Source organism: Phocoena sinus, chromosome 1 (assembly GCF_008692025.1).
Source record: "Phocoena sinus isolate mPhoSin1 chromosome 1, mPhoSin1.pri, whole genome shotgun sequence".
Taxonomy (NCBI): domain Eukaryota; kingdom Metazoa; phylum Chordata; class Mammalia; order Artiodactyla; family Phocoenidae; genus Phocoena; species Phocoena sinus.
The window spans coordinates 51097272-51119282 of NC_045763.1; the positions used below are offsets into that span (position 1 = coordinate 51097272).

The 22011-nt window shown below is 41.3% G+C and overlaps 1 protein-coding gene across 15 annotated transcripts in view; it reads left to right on the top strand.

Moving 5' to 3' along the window:
• The window catches only part of FGGY (FGGY carbohydrate kinase domain containing), a 425082-nt gene extending 403903 nt beyond the window's left edge, over window positions 1–21179 (top strand). For 10 of the 15 annotated variants that reach the window (XM_032623526.1, XM_032623575.1, XM_032623582.1 and 7 more), the window contains 2 exons: window positions 6144–6205; window positions 11335–11561. In XM_032623526.1, the coding sequence (XP_032479417.1) occupies window positions 6144–6205; window positions 11335–11416 (144 nt within the window). In that variant the 3' untranslated portion in view covers window positions 11417–11561. Of the gene's footprint in view, window positions 1–6143; window positions 6206–11334; window positions 11562–11608; window positions 11753–16996; window positions 17140–18434; window positions 19044–21023 lie in introns of those variants that run through there. The other 5 variants (XR_004348564.1, XR_004348561.1, XR_004348565.1 and 2 more) reach the window with 5 other exon arrangements.
• Window positions 21180–22011: the final 832 nt, after the last annotated feature.

The following is a 22011-nucleotide window of genomic DNA, read 5'->3' on the forward strand; positions in this document are numbered from 1 at the left end:
AGATAATACAAGTTTGATAGTCCCTTTAAGTGATGAGATATAACCAAACTTCAAACATTAGAATACCAAGGAATATATAATAATCACCACTTATTTATTTTTTTTTTTTTTTTGCTGTACACGGGCCTCTCTCTGTTGTGGCCTCTCCCATTGCAGAGCACAGGCTCCAGACGCACAGGCTCAGCAGCCATGGCTTATGGGCCCAGCCGCTCCGCGGCGTGTGGGATCTTCCTGGACTGGGGCACGAACCCGTGTCCCCTGCATCGGCAGGCAGACTCTCAACCACTGCACCACCAGGGAAGCCCCACCACTTCATTTTTTATCCAAAGATAAGACAACCCCTCACTCCTCCAGCTGGGACTGTTGCAAATGTGAGGAGTTGGCTGTGATCAGATTCTTCTTTGTTCCTCATTCACTTTCTCTCCAGTATATATTAGCTTTTTTCTTGTTCTTCCGAGGTGGTTGGAAGGTGTAAGGGAAGAGAGCTCAGGGGTGTAGGAAAGTTCTTATCTTGATCAGCGTTGTCATAAATGGACTTCATGCTAAGTTTAATAGGTGTTTACAGCTAGGCTCCATTGTAGATTTTTTTTTGGAGAATTTCCACTTCTGGAAACCTCTCACTGTATCCTGTCCTTGTCCCTCCTCTATTCTAGTAGATTGCTTGCTCTTTTAATTCCTTAAAAATCCAGTAGGGGACTTCCTTGGTGGCACAGTGGTTAAGAATCTGCCTGCCAATGCAGAGGACTCGGGTTCGAGCCCTGGTCTGGGAAGATCCCACCTGCCGTGGAGCAGCTAAGCCCGCGTGCCGCAACTACTGAACCTGCACTCTAGAGACCGCGAGCCACAACTACTGAGCCCATGTGCCACAACTACTGAAGCCCGTGTGCCTAGAGCCCGTGCTGCTCAACAAGAGAAGCCACCGCGATGAGAAGCCCGCATGCACACTGCAACGAAGATTGGCCCCCGCTCACCACAACTAGAGAAAGCCCGTGAACAGCAGCAAAGACCCAACGCAGCCAAAAATAAATAAATAAATTTATAAAAAAAAAAATCCAGTAGTTTGCCTCAAGCTTCTTTATGCAGGCTCCCTCTGCCTCATTAGGTGGCCATACTGGACAGGATCTGAGGCAACCCAGGAAGCCCTCTCACCTGTGGCCACCTCAGGCTCATGGGAAACAGTCATGCCTTTTGGAGTCTGACACGTTCTGGCAGTGCTGGCTGATCCCAGGGCAACACTCCTTCACTGCTACACTGAAGCTGCCAGCCAGCGCTTCTGCTCCAGACAGGAGCCACACTCAACCCACCGTGTCTCACACCCTCAGGGGTACACATCCAGATCCCTGTGGCGTCAGTGAGGCCATACTCTCACCTCTCCCCTAGAAGGCCTGATGCTCAGTCAACACACAGCTGTCTCCTAAAAAATCCACCTCTTTTTCTGACCTTCCACATGGATGAAAGGTTTGAGTTGATTTATGGGTCCTCAACTATGCTTTTCTTCAAATTCTTCAGGGTGGTCTGTTTCCAGCTTACTTTGGTATCTCATATCTGTCAACTTTAGATCTCAGACAAAACTTCCATTTCAGCATTCTTTCACGTGTACAGTCCTTAAGTTCATTTATCCCGTAGACTATTCGCTGAGTGCATACGATACACCAGATGCTGAGTTTGTCAGTAGAAACAATTATAACAGTTCCTGCCTTAAGAAGCAGGAGTCTAGTTGGGGCAGCTGATGTGCTAACAAAGAATTGTGGTGCCGTATCATAAATGCTGTGATAGATGGAAGCACAAGTTGCTTGGGGAGCAAGTAACTCATTCTAGGTGGGAGGCAGGTAGTGGGGATGAGTCAGGAAAAACCTACTGTGGAATCAACACCTGAGCTAAGTTTAATGTTTAACTCTACTTTTTTGAGAAACAAAATAACCTCTTTTTAAACCTTTGAAATGTCTATCACAGTTATTTCTCAATAATTCATTTAAAAAATAAGCAAAGGTAACGTGAAGAAAGGAAAGAAGAATTCCCTGCTATCTGCCCTGTGTCCACACATCTGTTACAGTGGGAAGGAAAGTGACATTTATGGAGCTCCTTCTCTAATACAGGTTTCCTGGATCCCACCCATGCAGGCAGTCCTGGAATGTCGGCTCCAGTCTGAAGCCCAAGCACAACCTGAGGAGTATTCCCCTAGGGAATTTTCAAGCTTCAGAGGAGGCAGGCAAGAGGAGGCGGGGTCCTTCCTAAAACAGGCAGAGCAGAGCACCGCTATGAAGGAAGAAGCAATCCCAAAACAAGAGAACCAGTGGCAAAGTTGGCGATGGGGATGGCTGAGACCATCTCAGCAAGACATGGGGCTTACTTTAAGGGAATCAGAACTTAATTTATGAAGGAAAATGTTACGACATATGTTGGGGTGAGCAGAGCTCTTAAAATATTCTTGTTAAGTGGAACGGCAGTGACCACACTAAGATGTTTTTGCTGTTTTGCAGAATGGCCCCAGTCTGACCTTCGTTGGTTCTTATCCTTTCACCTTGATTCCCTTTTCAATAATTTTTCATAATTTTTCAAATTTCCTCCTGAATAAGGCTACCATTTCTTTCTGCTGTCAGTGTGCTTGCTACTCTCAGCATCTCTGATCTCCCAAACAGCACTTTTAAATCCACTGGGGGCTAGGAAGCCAGATAACTAGTTCAGAATGTCCATGGCGTCCTTGGGGAAGAATTGGTAAGGACATGCTTGCCAGATTGGAAATATGTGTAAGTGATTAGCAGATGAAAAAGTATCAAGTTTCTTAATCCTTGAGTAACTATTGCAAAGAAGTTTATCTGCTTCTAGCATAGTATTTGTCACACTCTATTTTGATCACAGTAAATGTCTTTTCCATTCTGTGGTGAGCTCTTTGATGAAAGGACCCATTCATTCTTCATCTCTGTATTCCATATATATTGGATGCTGTGCTTGGCACATAGAAGGGGCTCAATACATTTTATGAATATTCTAGGTACTGAGATTAAGCAGGAAATAGACAAAGCTCCCAGACTGTGTAGCTTACATTTTGGTTAGGACAAGGAATGGAGAGGGAGAGAAGGAACACATAAACCAATAAGTACATGGATTGTCAAAAAGGAATTAGTGATAAATAATAAATATATTATTTATATAATTAAATATATATGTATGTGTGTGTGTGTGTGTGTATGTATGTATAAATAAATAAATCATAATTAAGGCAGTAAGGATGGGCAAGGAAACACTTGGATACGTTTTGAAGGTACCCAGGGCCTTTCACATTCTGTGTGGTAGTCAGCTCTTTACATTTCTTTCCTCCTCTGCTCGTGTGTGAGTTTCTCCAGGGCAAAGAGTATATCTTATGCAAATCTGTATCCCTAGCACAGTGTCTGTACATATTGAGTAATTAATATAGAGAGAGAGTAAGAAGTTGTACATATGTGACCTCAGAATGACTACATCCTTTACAATAAGAGTTCAATAGCTGTTCCTAAGACAGGACCTATTCTGAGGAGCTTTGTCATGCTGTTGCTTGCAATCTCCCCAGGTAAGTCTTTGGAATCCAAAGTTTGGGTTTACTCCATTCCCCCTAACTTTCCCATAAACTTAATAGCATTGGGAGACTACCCGAGGAAACTTGACCTCTCCATTCATATAATGGAGCCAACACAATCTATGGTTGATCTGGCTGCTGTTCACTCTGACTGTGTCCACCAAGACACTGCAACTTGCTGACTGCCCGCTAACCGCATGGTAAAGACAAGAAAGTCCTGAGGTCAAGTCCATTAGACTCAGCCCAGAGGTCTCACATCTGTATATGCACAGTTGGAGAGACTACTGGAAAAAAGAACTAAAAGTGAAATGAAGAGGTCTTAAACATTCTGTCTTAAAGTACAGGCTCAGAGTGGCTTCTGTTCAGTTACTGCTGTTGTGAGTTAAGCAGACAACGTGCTCAGTGGCTGATTATGTTGCCTTCTCAAGCCCTGTGTCCAGGTAATGCAAAGGGGAAATAATTCATTCCCACCACACCCTGCAAGCCATAATAAAAGTCCTTTGCCTTCCAGGTTGTTTATGCCCTTGAGGTCTCAATAGGCAACAATTTATTAAGCCCAGGCTGTGTGGTCCTAGATGTAACCTTTTTTTTTTTTAACATCTTTATTGGGGTATAATTGCTTTACAATGGTGGGTTAGTTTCTGCTTTATAACAAAGTGAATCAGTTATACGTATACATATGTTCCCATATGTCTTCCCTCTTGCGTCTCCCTCCCTCCCACTCTCCCTATCCCACCCCTCCAGGCTGTCACAAAGCACCGAACTAATATCCCTGTGCCTTGCGGTTGCTTCCCACTAGCTATCTACCTTACTACGTTTGTTAGTGTGTGTATGTCCATGACTCTCTCTCGCCCTGTCAAAGCTCACCCTTCCCCCTCCCCTTATCCTCAAGTCTGTTCTCCAGTAGGTCTGCGCCTTTATTCCTGTCTTACCCCTAGGTTCTTCATGACATTTTTTTTTTCTTAAATTCCATATATATGTGTTAGCATACGGTATTTGTCTTTTTCTTTCTGACTTACTTCACTCTGTATGACAGACTCTAGGTCTATCCACCTCATTACAAATAATTCAATTTCGTTTCTTTTTAAGGCTGAGTAATATTCCATTGTATATATGTGCCACATCTTCTTTATCCATTCATCTGATGATGGGCACTTAGGTTGTTTCCATCTCCGGGCTATTGTAAATAGAGCTGCAATGAACATTTTGGTACATGACTCTTTTTGAATTTTGGTTTTCTCAGGGTATATGCCCAGTAGTGGGATTGCTGGGTCATATGGTAATTCTATTTGTAGTTTTTTAAGGAACCTCCATACTGTTCTCCATAGTGGCTGAACCAATTCACATTCCCACCAGCAGTGCAAGAGTGTTCCCTTTTCTCCACACCCTCTCCAGCATTTATTGTTTCTAGATTTTTTGGTGATGGCCATTCTGACTGGTGTGAGATGATATCTCATTGTAGTTTTGATTTGCATTTCTCTAATGATTAATGATGTTGAGCATTCTTTCATGTGTTTGTTGGCATTCTGTATATCTTCTTTGGAGAAATGTCTATTTAGGTCTTCTGCCCATTTTTGGATGGGGTTGTTTGTTTTTTTGTTATTGAGCTGCATGAGCTGCTTGTAAATTTTGGAGATTAATCCTTTGTCAGTTGCTTCATTTGCAAATATTTTCTCCCATTCTGAGTGTTGTCTTTTGGTCTTGTTTATGGTTTCCTTTGCTGTGCAAAAGCTTTGAAGTTTCATTACGTCCCATTTGTTTATTTTTGTTTTTATTTCCATTACTCTAGGAGGTGGGTCAGAAAGGATCTTGCTGTGATTTATGTCATAGAATGTTCTGCCTATGTTTTCCTCTAAGAGTTTGATAGTTTCTGGCCTTACATTTAGGTCTTTAATCCATTTTGAGCTTATTTTTGTGTATGGTGTTAGGGAGTGATCTAATCTCATACTTTTACATGTACCTGTCCAGTTTTCCCAACACCATTTATTGAAGAGGCTGTCCTTTCTCCACTGTACATTCCTGCCACCTAGATGTAACCTTTAATGTTCACTGGATTTTAATCTTATCACCAGAGAAAGTAAGTTGAAAAAAAAAAATGGACTCATCGAATCTCTTAAGGGAAGTAAATTCTAATTAGAATGTTCTTGCTTGGACTTACCTGGTGGCTCAATGGTTAAGAATCCACCTGCCAATGCAGGGGACACAGGTTCAAGCCCTAGTCCAGGAAGATCCTGCATGCCGCGGAGCAACTAATCCCGTGTGCCACAACTACTGAACCTGCGCTCTAGAGCCCGGGAGCCACAACTAATGAGTCGGCGTGCCACAGCTAGTGAAGCCCGTGCACCTAAAGCCCGTGCTCCACAACAAAGGGAAGCCACCGCAATGAGAAGCCCGCGCATCGCAAGGAAGAGTAGCCCCCCGCTCACCACAACTAGAGAAAGCCCACGCTCAGCAATGAAGACCCAACGCAGCCAAAAATAAATAAATTAATTTACTAAAAAAAAAAAAAGAATGTTCTTGCCTGTGACAGGCCTCACATTGGTATTAGCTTTCCAACTTAGTTCTGTGTGTTCTGTTTTCCATTTGACAGGAGGCAATGGCAAGAATGAGCAAAGTTGGGAAAGTTGTGTTTCCTAGACGTGAGGATAAAAGGTAAGTTTATATGTTTTCTATGCACAGTGCTGAGGAGTGAGGACAACAGACACATGCAACTTTAGAGCCGGAATAAACCACAGGGGTCAGCAAGCCAGGCCTTTCATTTAATAGTTGATAAAACTAAGTCTCAGAGATGTAAAGTCACTTTCAGTTCCCCAAGATCACGGAGCTAGATAGGGCCAGACCTGGAGCTCAAATACAAACCTTTGAACTCTCAAACCAATGTTTTTTTCCCTAGCTCATTAGCAGTAAATCTGGTCTCCTCTGTTCTCAAATGGGGATCTCTTATGTCTTCCACACGGTAGCATCTGTCTGTTCCTCCGCCCTTTGCATCATGTGACTTTGAGGGCCACAACATGACTTTTATTTTAAATTGAAGTATAGTTAATTTACAATATCCTGTTAGTTTCAGGTATACAGCACAGTGATTTTATATATATATATATATATATATATAGAGAGAGAGAGAGAGAGAGAGAGAGAGAGAGAGAGAGAGAGAGAGATTCTTCTTCAGATTCTCTTCCTTTATAGGTTATTATAAAATATTGAGTATAGTTCCCTATACTGTACAGTACGTCAGCATAACTTTGATTAACGTTTTAACCCCAATTCACAAACACTAATTTATTGAGTGCCTGCTATCTTCAAGGCATTATGCTCTTTGGCATCTAGGCAGGATTTAGAAGGGAATGAGACAATCTTATTTATGCAGTAGATCATTTCGAGCCAAAGGGATATGTTATGTAATAGAAGTATTACCAGGTGACAAAGTAACCCAAAACAGAAAAGAATTTGACCCTGTAGGAGTAAGGCAAAGCTTTTGAGAGGACGTTAAGTCTAGCTGACTTTAAATGCTTAAAAGAAGTTGTCAGGCCAAAACCGAAAAGCACTTTGTCAGTAGAGGAATAACACAGGCAAAGTTATAAAGGTGGCAACAGCATCGTATATTCAGGAAACTATCAACAACTCATAATTCTGAAATGCAAAGTATGAGATGGGAGATGGCAGGGAGTGAAATTGGGTGTTGGGGGGAACAGAGTGGGTCCTCTCATAATGAGCTTTGAGGCTGTGCTAAGGACCTCAGACTTCATCCTACTGGTGAAATGGAGATACTGAACTTTAGGCAGTGGTGGGACCTGGTCAGATGCAGATATTAGAAAAATCCTCTTAGAGGATGCGTTAGAGGGCCTAAGTGTAGGAGAGACCAGATGAAAAGTTTTTCAACAATCCAGCTGAGAGAGGAAAAGGACCTATATTGAGTCACTGGTAGTGAGTTTAGAGATGAAGGAACAATTGTGCAAGTGGCTTTTATCATTTTAGGAAAGTATTTGAGGTTAAGACATAAAAGCAAATTCCACCTTATACAATGGACAGGCAAAGGTGCTGATCCCACCAAAGCATAATTGACATTTAACAGAGTGGAAATGTCCATGGAAAAAGCCATCCAGTATCTTTTTATTTTCTTAAAGCAAGTCTCCAAATGGAGTTGGGCTGTTAATCCTCTGAATATAAACCCCTCTCTAAATACCAGGATGAGTGGAGCAGGCCCTTACATGGGGGAGCTCAATGCAGGAACATGGAGAGAACTGAGTTCCCCATGGCAGTGGGAGCCCTGGGCTAGCAGCGTCTCTCTTTTGTTGAAGTTAGAAACAGATTATTCTTCTCCATCTCTTCACTGACCCTCTGAAGACTCTTGAGGGAAGTCTGTTTTTAAGTTCTTTGAGTAGATTCCACATGTTCTTATTATTTTTTTTACATCTTTATTGGAGTATAATTGCTTTACAGTGGTGTGTTAGTTTCTGCTTTATAACAAAGTGAATCAGTTATACATATACATATGTTCCCATATCTCTTCCCTCTTGCGTCTCCCTCCCTCCCACCCTTCCTATCCCACCCCTCTAGGTGGTCACAGAGCACCGAGCTGATCTCCCCGTGCTATGCGGCTGCTTCCCACCAGCTATCTATTTTACTTCTGGTAGTGTATATATGTCCATGCCACTCTCTCGCTTTGTCACAGCTTACGTTCTTTTGAAAAGAATCCTTGGCGGCTTGCTGTCAGCCGCTGTGAGAGAGGCACACACGATGCTCTAGCACCATCTGCAGGCGGCCTGAAGATTTGAAAGTGGAAAGAGCCAGTTTCCTTCTGAGCGACACTCAACATCTCCTTGACTCAAATCACGTTCTTGTCTGTATAGAACACTTACTTAGGTCTGTGCCACACAGACCTAAGAATGGAAGGAAACATTTATATATCATATATCTGATAAAGTATTAATATCCATATACAGAGAACTCCTAAAGCTCAATAACCAAAAAGCCAACGACCTAAATCAAAAATGGGCAAAGGACTTGAATAGACATTTCTCCAAAAATGATATACAGATGGTCAATAAGCACATGAAAAGATGCTCAACACCACGAATCATTAGGGCAATACAAATCAAGACTACAGTGAGATACCAATTTATACCCATTAGTGTGGCTACTGTCCAAAAACCAGAAAATAACAAGTGTTGACAAGGATGTGGAAAAATTGGATCCCTTGCACACTGTTGGTAGGATGTAAAATGGTGCAGCCACTGTGGAAAATAGTATGGTGGTGCCTCAAAAGTGTAAGATAGAATTACCATGTAACCCAGAAATTCCACTTCTGGGTATGTGCCCAGAAGAACTGAAATCATGGTCTCAAAGAGATATTTATGCACCCATGTTCATAGCAGCATTATTCACAGTAGCTAAAACATGGAAGCAACCCAAGTGTCCACTGACAGATGAATGGATAAAGAAAAAGTGCTATATGCATACAATAGAATATTCTTCAACCTTAAAAAGGAAGGCAATTCTGAAATATGCTACAACACGGATGAACCTTGAGGATATTATGTTAGTGAAAAGAGCCAGTCACAAAATGACAAACATTGTATGATTCCCCTTATATGAGGTACCTGGCATAATCAAATTCATGGAGACAGAAAATAGAGTGTTGGTTGCCAGGGGCTAGGGAGAAGGGGAGAATGGAGGGTTATTATTTAATGGGTGGAGTTTTAGTTCTGCAAGGTGAAAAGAGTTCTACGGACGGATGGTGGCGACAGCTGCACAATAATAGGAAGGTACTTAATGCCACTGAACTGTGCGCTTAAAAGTGGCTAAAATGGTTAACTTTCATGTTATGCATATTTTACCACAATTTAAAAAATTGGAAAATAAAAAGCACAGGGAAAGAAGCACCTTGGACCTCAGCTTCCCATGTATAAAAAAGGAAAAATATAGTCTCTCCATCTTTTGACATTTCAGGATAATAGAAGGATGTAAGAACAACATTAGCTCACATCGTGTAAGCCCTTGACAGTCCACATCATGTTTCCTGTTCATGTTTAAAATTCAGTCACTCTGTGACGTAGGTACTGTTATCATCCCTCTTACAGCAGGGAAACTGAGGCTCAGATCATTTAAAGGAGTTGCCCCAAATCACCTAGGCTTCTCTGCCTGGAAAGCCGATGCTTTTCCCACTGTACGAAGAATAAGGCCAATGAACAAAGTTGCTGCAAAGTTGTCAGTATTAAAGTTAGAAATCTTCAAGTGTATGAGAAAGAGTACTGACCGAAGCTTCCTTCTAGAAGTTTCCCAAAGTCAGAAAATCCATCTCATATAGTGAGAAAATTGCTTGACGTTAGATTGTCAGAGAGTAGCGTTTGAAGAAGAAAATTGCTGTCCCCCAAATCATTCTATGATTAATAAATTTGGAGGCTCATAGAGTGGGTTTTAGTATAATCTACATATAGCGAGATTGATGGTAATATTGGAATGTTAATTTTTTAAGTGGTAACCATAAATAGCATTGATATCACTTGCTGTGAGTCAGGCACTGTTCTAAGTTCTTCTCAAATACTACCTCATTTAGTTCACATAACAGTTCCCATTACCTCTATTGAGGTAGGTCTTGTAATTTTTCTCATTTACAAATAGAGACATTTAGGAACAAAGAGATTAAGTAAAATATCCATGGTCACACAGCTAGTAATGGGGCCAAGCTGAGATTCAAACCCAGGCCTCAGAGTCCACCTCTTAACCCTGTGTGTGGCCCCATCACGGCTCTTAATTTACCAGAATACTTAAGGTAGAAATGCCGGGCAGGGGTGTTCCTATTAATCTGTTTAGCTCTGCATGTTACAGGTAGAAGTCCCTGTGTGCATTCAGGGTTACTCTTACACTCTCTCTCTCCCCCAATTCCCAAGCTTGCACCAATGCTCCTTCACGAGGACTTCTTTTCAGAGCACCCCAGAACCTCCCAAGACATGCTAGACAGGGTTCATCAACCCTTTACCTCACGTCAGCTCCTCCCAGCCAAGAGGAATAAGGGCCAAGCTGCCGTCTCCAAGTATAATTTGTCTTAGGTACTATTGTCCTTTTCAAGATTGTGATGCCAAGGTAGCTTCAGCTGCTCTGCCTTCTAACTCATGGCCAACACCAGTTCTAACAGGTCTTATCTGAAGACTCAGCTGGATAGTACAGGAGAAAAGGGTCCTCTGTGGGATGCCTGGAAGGCAGGGCACAGCTCCAGGAAAGGTGTTAGTCACATTCTCATGGGGTTTTACTCCCAGATAAAGGAGTCTGCAAGGGAAATGTAGGTGTGGAATGTGCAAAGGGTGATTAAAATGTTCAGTCGCATCACTGGTCAGGCTGTGACGTTAAACCAGTCACTAAACTGGTGGTGGTGGGGGGGCGGTGTCGGGTAATCAAATATGAAATACTTATTGAAGCTGAGAATGTGAAAGGCCCTGTGTCAAGCCTGGCACTTCCACTGTGTTATAGTGGAGGCTTTGAAGTCAGATAGCCCTGAGTTTGAATTCCAGCTCTGCCGAGTTTTAGCAATACTATTTTAGATTTGCCTCTTTGAGCAAATCTCAGCTCTAAAACCTTTACCTCTAAAATGGAGATGTAGGTTCACCCATGGAGGTTAAAGATAGTGAGTGTGAGACATGTGACTCAGGATGCTGTCAGCATCCAAAAAATGGGAAGTGTCTGCAAAACTGTAACAGATAACACTTCTGTTCTTCTAAATGTCAGGGGAAGCAGCATAACAGTCTTGCTTGAGATCATACAACATATTTATTTTTCTCCTGCAGATATTATGACAAGAAATATCAAGTATTCCTAAAGCTGGTTGAACACCAGAAGGAGTATGCATCCATCATGAAAGGGGACTGAACCGAGCTTGCACGGGTGGATGCCAGGTTTCATGTCATTGCATCAGGGGCCTCTGTCATTTCACCTTATATTTAAGGCCCTTAGGTATCATTTCATCATTTCTGTATTTTCTTTTTAATAAAGAAAACTGAGACGTGTGCAACCAGAACTAGAGTCTTCCATTTCACAATACCACCATTATTTACTTGGTAGTTTCCACAGGCACCATCATGGAGACAGAAACTTCACCAAGAGTCATAGGATCTCCTATGGGACTAGAACTTGGGGATCATTCAATCCAGGAGAAACTGTCCTTGGTAACTGATTCAATGTCAGCCACTAAAGACTTAACTTCAGGTAGGACATCTAATGTTTATTCTATAGGTGGCTAAAAACTTACTTTTTATTTGGAAACAATTTCAAACTTACAGAAAAACTGCAAGAATAGGAATAATACAGGGAACACCCATGTACCTAACTTTTACCTTTGAATGGTTATCCTATCTGCTTTCTCATTTATATGTTCTCTCTCTCTATGCGTGTGTGTGTGTGTGTGTGTGTATATATATATATATATATATATATATATGTATACATATGAATACACATATACACACCAATTTTTATGAATCACTTGAGAGTAAATTTCAGTAGACTTAATGTTTATATAGCACTTTTATTTAATCTATTCATATTCCAGTTTCTTAGGTTGCTTCCATGTCCTGGCTGTTGTAAATAGAGCTGCAATGAACATTGTGGTACATGAGTCTTTTTGAATTATGGTTTTCTCAGGGTATATGCCCAGTAATGGGATTGCTGGGCCATATGATAGTTCTATTTTTAATTTTTAAAGGAACCTCCATACTGTTCTCCAGGAGAAAATTTTGATGAGTAACAGGATATATGCATGGTCTTAAAATGTCTCCTCACAGATTGTTTATCAGTTACAAGAAGAAAAAGAAATTTAACCATACAGGGAAGAAATAGTACAGCATCTTGATTGGGTGATCAAAATTAACTTCAGATGGGTAAATACACATCATGGGCCTCCAGATGTGATAGCCTGAAAAGGACATAACATCATTCTGGCTGGAAGTGCATAGCCTCGATCTAATCATAAGGAAACATAAGACAAAACCCAAATTGGGCAGCATTCTGTTTTTTAATGGACTATACTCTTTAAAAATATCTGTCATAAAGACAAAAGTGTATGGAAAAGAAACATGGTGGCTAAAAGCTTTTGATGCAGACAAGTATTTGAAAACACAACTACAGTTACCTTAGTTGATACCATAGCACACACATACAAACACATACACACATGTACATACACACACACACATACCATTTTGGACCCAAGAGTAACTGCTAGTTTTGATTCTAGAGCTGTCATCATTCAGATGAGTTTGAATAGAGAACATATGGAACTTCAGCAACATAAGTCAGCAGGTAGAGAAGAAAAAGCCACTACAGCTCAGTCTTCAAACCTCTTTGAAGAGGTTTGAAGACTTATTCTGTGCCAGCTATTGTGCTATGCGCTGGAGTACGGGGATAAAGAAAACATGGTCCCTGCCTTCAGGGAGCTCCCAGTCTAAAGAGAAACAGAGACAAGTAAATTGATCACAGTACACTGGAAGAGGTGCCACATTAAAAGACGGCACCTGCTGCCATAGAGCACATCCAACAGCAAGAAAAGGGGGAAGCAGTGGAAGGTTAACAGATTGGATGGAAAGCATTATGATGTAATGGCTGTGAGCCCTGGCTTGGGATTCTAGGCCTGGCTCCACCTCTGACTTGATGTGTGACTTGGAGAAAGGCCCTCAATCTTCCTAAACTTCAGATTTTGAATGAGGATATTCACAGTACCCACTTTACCAGATCACAATGAGGATTAAGTGAAATAATACCTGTAACGCACCTAGCTCAATTGTCTGGATCATGCCTGGCTTTTTGCAGGACCTGGCATGTAGGAGATGCTCAGAACACTAACAATAAAACTTTTGAGTAGAATGACCACACCCAGTTGCAAAGGCCAGCTCTGTAATAACATTCTGCAGTATCCAAAGGATATAGAGATCTTGGGCAGGGACTAGAGTGTGAAGGTAGGTGTGGCTGTCCAATCCAGCAGGCTCTGGCAGCAGGAAGAAGCCCAGTTCATTCACCTAGACCCCAGCCAGAACTTGAGCTATGGCTGAGAAGGATTGAGGCGTCAGACTCAGCACCTCAGAGGAGAAGTCAGGTATAGCAGGACCTAAGGCAAGATGTCAGGACCACAGTCAGACAGACAGGCTTAGGCTGCTAATACTGATCAGCTCTGACTTAGAAACCAGGTCAGGCCTGGGCCCACTCAAGCAAAGCAGCGGTGAATGCAGAAGTTGTGCCTGGCCAGGAACACAGAGGTGGAAGAGTGAATAATTAGCAACTATTTGCCAAGTTCTTCCTGTATGTTCTCTGCAATTCTTACCATAGCATAACTTAACGGTAACATTAACTTCATGTTCCAGTTAAGAAAGCTTAAGACTCAGAAAACATAAACAACTCACCCAGAATCCCTCAGGTGGCAGTAGAGACAGGATTCGAATCCAGATCTGTCGCTTTGGGTGTTACCATCTTGTAACAGCTGCAGAGGAATCCAGCCCCACAGCCTGCTCTTTAGTTAAGAGTACTCGTGTCGTGGGTGAACAGCGGGGCTGCTGGTCCTTCTCTCAGGCAACTCCTATCCAAACCAACCCTGGCTTCCCACTGCTTTATAGAGAAAGGAAAACACACACAGGTGAGGCAAGGAACATGGGAACCCTAGAAATCATTTGGCATCTTAACAGTGAGAAGCACTGTTAGAAGGGCTGAAAAACCTTGGGCAAGATGCTCAACCTCTAGGCCTCAGTCTCCCCCCTCTGTCAATGGTATAATCCTGCTACCTACCGCCTAATGTTGGTCATAAGGGTTCAGTGAAGAAACTCTTTAAAGGCCCAAGCACAGTGCTATGTGGATGATAGGCACTCTACAAATACTGTTTCCACAGTGTCCTCCGGTGCCACCTGGCCAGATGGTTAATCCCTAAGACAATAATTCTGGTTCCTACTATAAAGCCAGTGTTTTAGGAAAATGTAAATGTCTATATGGATTTCTTTAACCATGTGTAGCTGGAAAATAAAAACTTTAATGACTCCAATACTCACCTTCTTGCACTGGGAAGGGGGGCTTTATTTAACGCACACATGTAAAGTATAAGTGTATTTAGCTTTTATGAATACGAATTACAGTGTGGCCAGAGTGGTTTGTGGGACTTTGGTTTGGTTTGGTTGCCTACTGAAAGCTTTTCTTTCAAGTTGAAGCCAGCCTTGTTTCGCAAATCATTTTGCTAAGGAACACATTTTGGGTTTTTCATTTTGACCAAAAATACTTCCCATATGTGAAGAACATACATGTGGCTTTCCAAAGATCCTGAGAGAACAAAAGCTGGGAGAGGGAAGTGGAGAGGAAAAGACAAGGACAGCGGAATGGGTGACATGGTGCAGAGCGGCAGTAAATGACAGGACCCAATGCCAGAGTTTGCTGGAGTCCAAATGCAACAGCTAGAAGGGATACCCTCTCTCAGGGAGACCCCGACTGGGTGGTTGGTCTTTATATTCACACCACAGTCTATGTTGCTGCCAGTTGCACTGGAGAGCAGAGGGATAGAGAGTATATGTTCCAAGGGGAGTGGTGAAAATACTGTAGGGCATTCCTGGAAACACCCAGCTCTGAGGAGGCACCAGATCAGCAGGTAAGGGTAACAAGCTGAGCATTAGAGTCTTAATGTTAAGGTGACCCTCTGTTTCTCACAGGCCAGAGGATAATCAGGTTATTCAGGTTTAAGTTTGTTGCCCTGTCACTGACCTGGTTGCTCTTGTTGGAAACTAAGACTCTTAGGGCCCGTGTTCTCAGCACCTAAATTGTTCCAAACACATATGGGTGCTCAGTATATAAATAAATACACAAAGAGGAGACATTTTTCTGCACAAAGAAGGCAGGTAGAACTAAAAATATCTCAAAAATGTCTCACTTGCAGATCAAACAATCTAAGATATGTGTTAGCGAACCTTAATTTAAGCAACATTGAAAACTTTAAAATGTGACATGGTCATTAAGGGTTAAGAAAATCATGCCTTATACCTAACGACTTGCTTTTAGTTTTTTATTGTGCATGTGTGTATGAACACACACACAACACCACACACCTCATTTTGGGTTGTACTTCAAGCTCAGAAACCTTTTGCAAATTTTCAGTATCGGGCTTCCCTGGTGGCACAGTGGTTGAGAGTCCTCCTGCCGATGCAGGGGACACAGGTTCGTGCCCCAGTCCGGGAGGATCCCACATGCGGCGGAGCTGCTGGGCCTGTGAGCCATGGCCGCTGAGCCTGCGTGTCCGGAGCCTGTGCTCCGCAACGGGAGAGGCCACAACAGTGAGAGGCCCGCGTACCGCAAAAAAAAAAAAATTTTCAGTGTTGTTACAGACCATTCCCTGTATGATCTTCTATGGGAAACCAATTGCATCGTAGTCCAGAAATACCCATTGTTCACCAGGGCTGCAGTACACATGCTTTCAGAATTCAAGGGTGTAGTTACAAATAATTACCATCAAAGGGTTTAAAATGAAGGACATTGTCACTAAACAAAAACTAATGACCAAGCAGAGCTGTGTAATGTAATTATACTTAAGATGGGCCTTCTGATGAATTACAGAAGAATCTTTGTGCTGTCTCGTGTCTCCATAAATGCACTTAACTGTTATTGACAGTAATAGGAGGAAGTCTTGAACATAAAAATCTTTTTCTTCCTTTTCTAGTTTCCACAGAGAGAACTTAAAAAGCAGTACATTTTTAAAAAGGATGTTTCTCCCAGTACTTCTAAATATTTGACAATTATATAAAATTTATAAAACAAAAGTAACTTAAATAAAAACAAAGACCACTGCTAATAAATTAAGGTTTTCCAATTTATTACTAGCTCACCCATTAATCTTATGGTCAATTTCTATTCTGCACAGAAAATCATTTAAAATTACATATTAGAATAAATGCTTCTAAAGGCCTAATTTTATTTGCTTAAGTCATACCTGAAGTCTTGATTAGAAGTGTTTCCTTATTAAAATCTAGGGTGAGCCTGGCTCCCTATTCTACAATTTTAATACACTGGAGGTGGAAAATATTTTACTTATTATTGTCTGGTATTTAGGCAAAGTCAATAATGATGCCTTCCATTTGAATATTTCTTTGCAGTATCCACGTTGACTGCACGCATGTAATCTCAGCTGCTCCTCATAATAGATTGGTGAGGGGAGGCCTGACAAAGGGAGGGATCTCATTTTATAAAAACCGCGGCTCCAAGAGCTTAAGTTACTCGCCCAAGATTGGGTAGCTGGATCACAGAGGCAGGATCACTCCAATGCTTCTTCCTAAGTAAATTCAATTAGCTTATTTGTGCAACAGAGGATGATTCATTAGTTAGCTAATTGCTCTGTCCTCTGTGGTCCCCCTCTTTAGAAGATGTATGAATATCTAGGAGGCCCCTTCTGATGCTCATTGGTTGATCAAAGTACTGCGTTATTTCTATTGGCAGCAGAGTGGTGAAGTGATAAAGGCTTGAGCCACGGCGTCACTGAGTCCTGCCTTCGGATCACAGCTTCACTGCTTACTAACCCACACAGTGTATGAACTCATGCAAGCTAGTTAACCTGTGAGTCTCCGTTCCTTATCTATAAGGTAAAAGAAATGAAAATCTACCTCACGGCTGATGTGATAAGTAAATGGGATGATGTTTTGAAGTGCCTGGCCCAGTGCCTGACATAAAATAGAACTGCAACAAACACCAGTTTTTCTCCTCAACCCATCCATTTTTACATTATAAAGTAAATGCATTGTTTCTAGAAGCATCTAGAAGCGTTGTTTCCAGTAACGTTGGATGACTTTATATTCATTTTCTATAGGTGAAAGTTCTGTGTTCTATCCATAACAACCAACCAGTACTGGGCCCTTACTATGTCAAGAGTGCTGGGATAGTTCCCGTCAGTGCATAAAGGGGCCAGCTGCAGGTTGCAGAGAAAGGGGACACACATAGAAAGAGATTTAACAAGCCCAGAAATGTCATACTAGATGCCCAATGCACACCACGGTTGATAGGTTCTACAAGAGGTCTAAGGATGTCAGTAATGCAGGCCTGTCTGGAAAGGCTCATCTGTAAGTGATGAAACATCCAGCCCTGCCTTTCTCAGCTCTGCTAAGCTCAGGTACTGAAGGTCTTTCACCCAAAGATTCAGCTCTGCTCCATCCCGAAGATAAGCCAGGCTGAGGCAGGCTGTGTACACCCAATTCAGACCAGCTGCAGCTCTTCCCCAGCCAGTGAGTCTGGAATTCGTCTTTCTGCCATTAGGCCCTAGGCACTGGGAACCTCACTAAATCATAGGCTTCTCCCCAGGGGACAAACATGTTTATCCAGTCTGGCATGACCCCTTGAAATTGCTCAATTCTTCTTATGCTAGGCACAAAGAAAGAAATGTTGAGTCCACTCACATGGTTCACTGCGTTATTCCTAAGCCATTTGTCAAAGTCCATGCCTCACATTTTACTGCATTCCGCATGTAATCCTCCTGAGCTTTGTTTACTTATTCTCTTATTTCTGGCCTCACTAATCCCTTCAAATTTGACCTTTGGAACTGTCTCCCTGGGTAGAACCTTGGCTCTCCTTCAACCATAAGTTAAATTCACCTTCCTGCTACTCTGACTTATAAATGGTCTCTCCCATCCCACCTGGCCCCAGAAATCCCTCTCAAATTAAACCATATGGAAGGCTTATCTACCTGAACTCAGCAAACAGAAACTAGAGGTAAGCATCTGGCCCTCCAGTTTCTCTCCTGGGGCCAGAGTCCTGCTTGGATTTTAAGCAGTTTGATAGAACCCTGATACATTATCTAGCACTTATGAGCTCTCTGCCCCAGGGCCAAATGCAGTTCCCTGTAATTCTCCAGCCACCAACCCAGGTCTTGCTTTTGCCCATGCAGACCTCCCAGAGAGAATCCAAAGGCCTCAAGCATGCTTTCTGGCAAGAAACTTCTATTGCGATGCCAGCTCCGCTGACATGAGTGATAGCCAGTGAAGATGTTCTCCGAGGGCTTGCCATTCCTGATCTCTTATGGTTGAGTGGAATCTTGTAACCAGTTCTGTTTAATGATCTGTGAGAAATGATGGGTGTGATTTATGGACCATGTCTTTGTCAAGTGAGAATCCCCAGAACTTTCTTTTCTCCCGTACGACAGCCAGCACTGTTCCAGAAAAGGGTTCTCCCTCCTCCTGGGCTCCAGAGTAAAGATGAGTCAGAGCAGAGCCCCCAACCAACCCACAATGAACATGCAGCTTGAGTGAGACATAAGTTTAAGGTTGTTTCTTCCCTCAGCATAATCTTTTCTACCCTTACTGATGTACCTCACAATTGATATACCTCAAACTATTAGCACCACCCTGACCCATATGAAGCCAAGTTTGCCATGATCTGAACATCAGGCTCAGTCTTGTTAAATTAGTGCCCTTGGTCCCAGCCCTGAACAACGCTTCTTGCTTCCTTTTCCCACTAGTGTGTGTTGAGTGCTCAATCTCCCAGGAAATCATCAGGACACCCTCTTATTCTACTCCAGGGTTTCCCGAGAGAATGTTTGTCACTTGGGATGGTGCTGAGCTGCAAGTAATAATAACCCGAGAGTAGCTTATGTAAGATTTTTTTTTCCTTATTAAGAAATATGGAGACAGGCAGTCATCAAGTTGGCGTGTGGATTCAACAATTCCATCAAAGATCCAAGCCCATTTTATCCTTCTGTTCCTCCCACCTCAGCCAGCTGGCTTTTGACCTTAGGTTTGTTACTTCCTGATTGCCGAGATGCTGTCACTTTTAGAGGCATCTCATTTTTCACATAACAGCATCCAGGACCTTCTCGCAATGCCACCGTTTTTGATCAAGGAAGAGCCTCCCAGCAGACTTCTCCTTAGGTCTCGTTGGCCAGGTTCTGCATCACAGATCTGCCCCTAGGGATTCTTAAGACTGGCTTAGAGAACTCAAGATGCACTGGGACTGGGCATATTGCCGTTCCAATGAAATCATTGTTCTGTTAGAAAAGGGGAGGAAGGAAGAGCTGTTGTGTAGGCAGCCAACAGGGTTTGATCTACAGGGTTTGCCAGAATAATAGGTTTTCCTTGGAAAAGTGAGCCAGGGCCAACTAAGTTTGGGAAACGCTGAGTTAAACAGGCTTTTGTTATTATAGGATATCTTAGAATAGTCTAAATATGGTATGTGCATTGTGAATCTCCTAGAGAGAGATAAGTTGTGAGACATCTTCCAGACTTATTCCATTTTTGTATCGAGCATTTTATTGCACTCATATAGAACCACTATAGTAATTTGAACCCAATGGACCAAGAATCCATAATGTTTTGACCTGAGTCATATGAATGTTTCTTTCATGTTATCTGTGAATAAGGTTTATTCAGCAAATTAATGGTTACTAAGTGCAATTTGGTTGTTTCACCTAATTATAGAAGCAAAATGCTATTTACTACATTACTGTATCAATTTACTATATTCACTACTTTACTATATCAAATATTGTCTTACAAATGAATATTCTTAATTATCAAGGTCTAAACTAGTCATTAAAAATAGGCTTAAAGAAGATTTTTATTTAGAAACACATTATAATAATTCTTTCAATTCAATTAAATTGCCCTTTCAGTTAAATTAAATTGTAGCTCTTGAAGCACCGTAGATCAAGCCATTGGGATAGCTAGTGTCAAATACTAGCTGAAAATTCAATCCTGCATTTCTTGGTGATCTTTTAAAATTTAGTATTTCTATTTATTCTAACTTTAAGCCTTCCTCCCCTCTATTATATATTCCAGGTAGGAACCTCTCTAGTCACACACAGCAGCCTGAGGACTTCTCACTCTTATCTCCCCTTCCTGTGCACACCCTAACCCTAAACACACATACATACCTACAACATGGACAACCTTAACATAGTGTTAGATCTTCGGCTAAAAAGGGCAGAAAGCTCCTTCCTTGAGACCAAGAAAATACCAATGGGAAATATATCTAACATTAGCTATTTTGTGACACATGGAGTTTCTAATACTAAATTTCATGAGTTGCATTAAAATTGAGCTGTTTACATTCCAATATTGTATAGAAATTTTAATATCATCCTTTTGACAATAGGTTTCTAAGACTTTTGGTTTATTATATGTTAATGATTTTAGAAGAAGTTTTGGCATATCCTAGAAGATTTTAAAAGTACTTGTCACAGTTAAGAAAGATTTGAAGAAACCATACAGTTGAGTTATGTTAATAACAAACTTTTTTTTTTACAAATGTGCATTTTCCTTTTTGACATCTACATAGTAATTTTTAAAGTATAATTTCTGAAACATATGGCTTAGCTGTTCTACACAGGTGTTATATTACGCTGGAGAATGTATTGTACTTCTGTATATTCAAGCATATGTTTCAAACCTACTTTTCTTAAAACAAACACTTTATAGACTTCCTGCTATTTATATCAGAAACATATACTTGACCTTGATATCACCTGCTCCTTTTAATACAGGGTCTTGCCAGGAAACTTCTGGGAGCTTATGAAATCTACAGGAAGTAAGTACAATGTTGACTTTATTCTAAAGGTGATTGAGTTGGTGAGGAAGTGGTTAAAAAAAAAACATCTTTATGACTGTAAATGTAGAATGAGATAATAATGTGTTACCCTTTTAAACCTTTCCTTATCATTTTCCTCTCCTCACAAACTTTTGCATTTGTACTTAATTCAGTGTTCTAAAAATTATTGTTTCTCATACTACACTTTAATCACAGCTCTCACTTTCAAATATATTATAGTTTATGTACCAATAAAAATAGCTAATAATGATAGTATCTTACACTGGATAAACTCGAAGAGTTTCCACTGGCCAAAACAGGGCAATTGTTGCATCAAAAAAAGAAACAACTGTAATGGATTAATAGGTATATACCAATATATAAGCATCCATGAGTGGTCCCTAAATATGAACATGACTTAATTTATATTTATCCACTGGATAACTCTGCAACATACTGCTCATCAAATCATACTTTTGCAAGTAGATTGAGTCAAATCCTTCCACCCTGGACCTGAAATACAGGGTGATATTAAACTGAAATTGTCTCTTTTAGGAAAATGAAGGTCCATGTTCCTCATAAGAGAGGAAGAATAACAGGTAGTCTTCTCAAATCTGGAGAGCACAAAGGATCATAAGAGTGTCATCTGTATTAGACTTCTCCAGAGAAACAGAACCAACAGTGTGTATATATGTATACACACACACACACACACACACAGATATATATATATATATATATATATATATATATATATCTGTGTGTGTGTGTGTTTGTGTGTGTAGATAGATAGATAGATACTTGTTATAAGGAACTGTCTCACAAAATTATGGAGGCTAATATATCCCACAATCTGCTGTCTGTAAGCTGGAGACCCAGGAAATCCATTGGTATATAAGTTCCGAGTCCAAAAGCTCAGGAAGAGCCGATGATATAAATCCCAG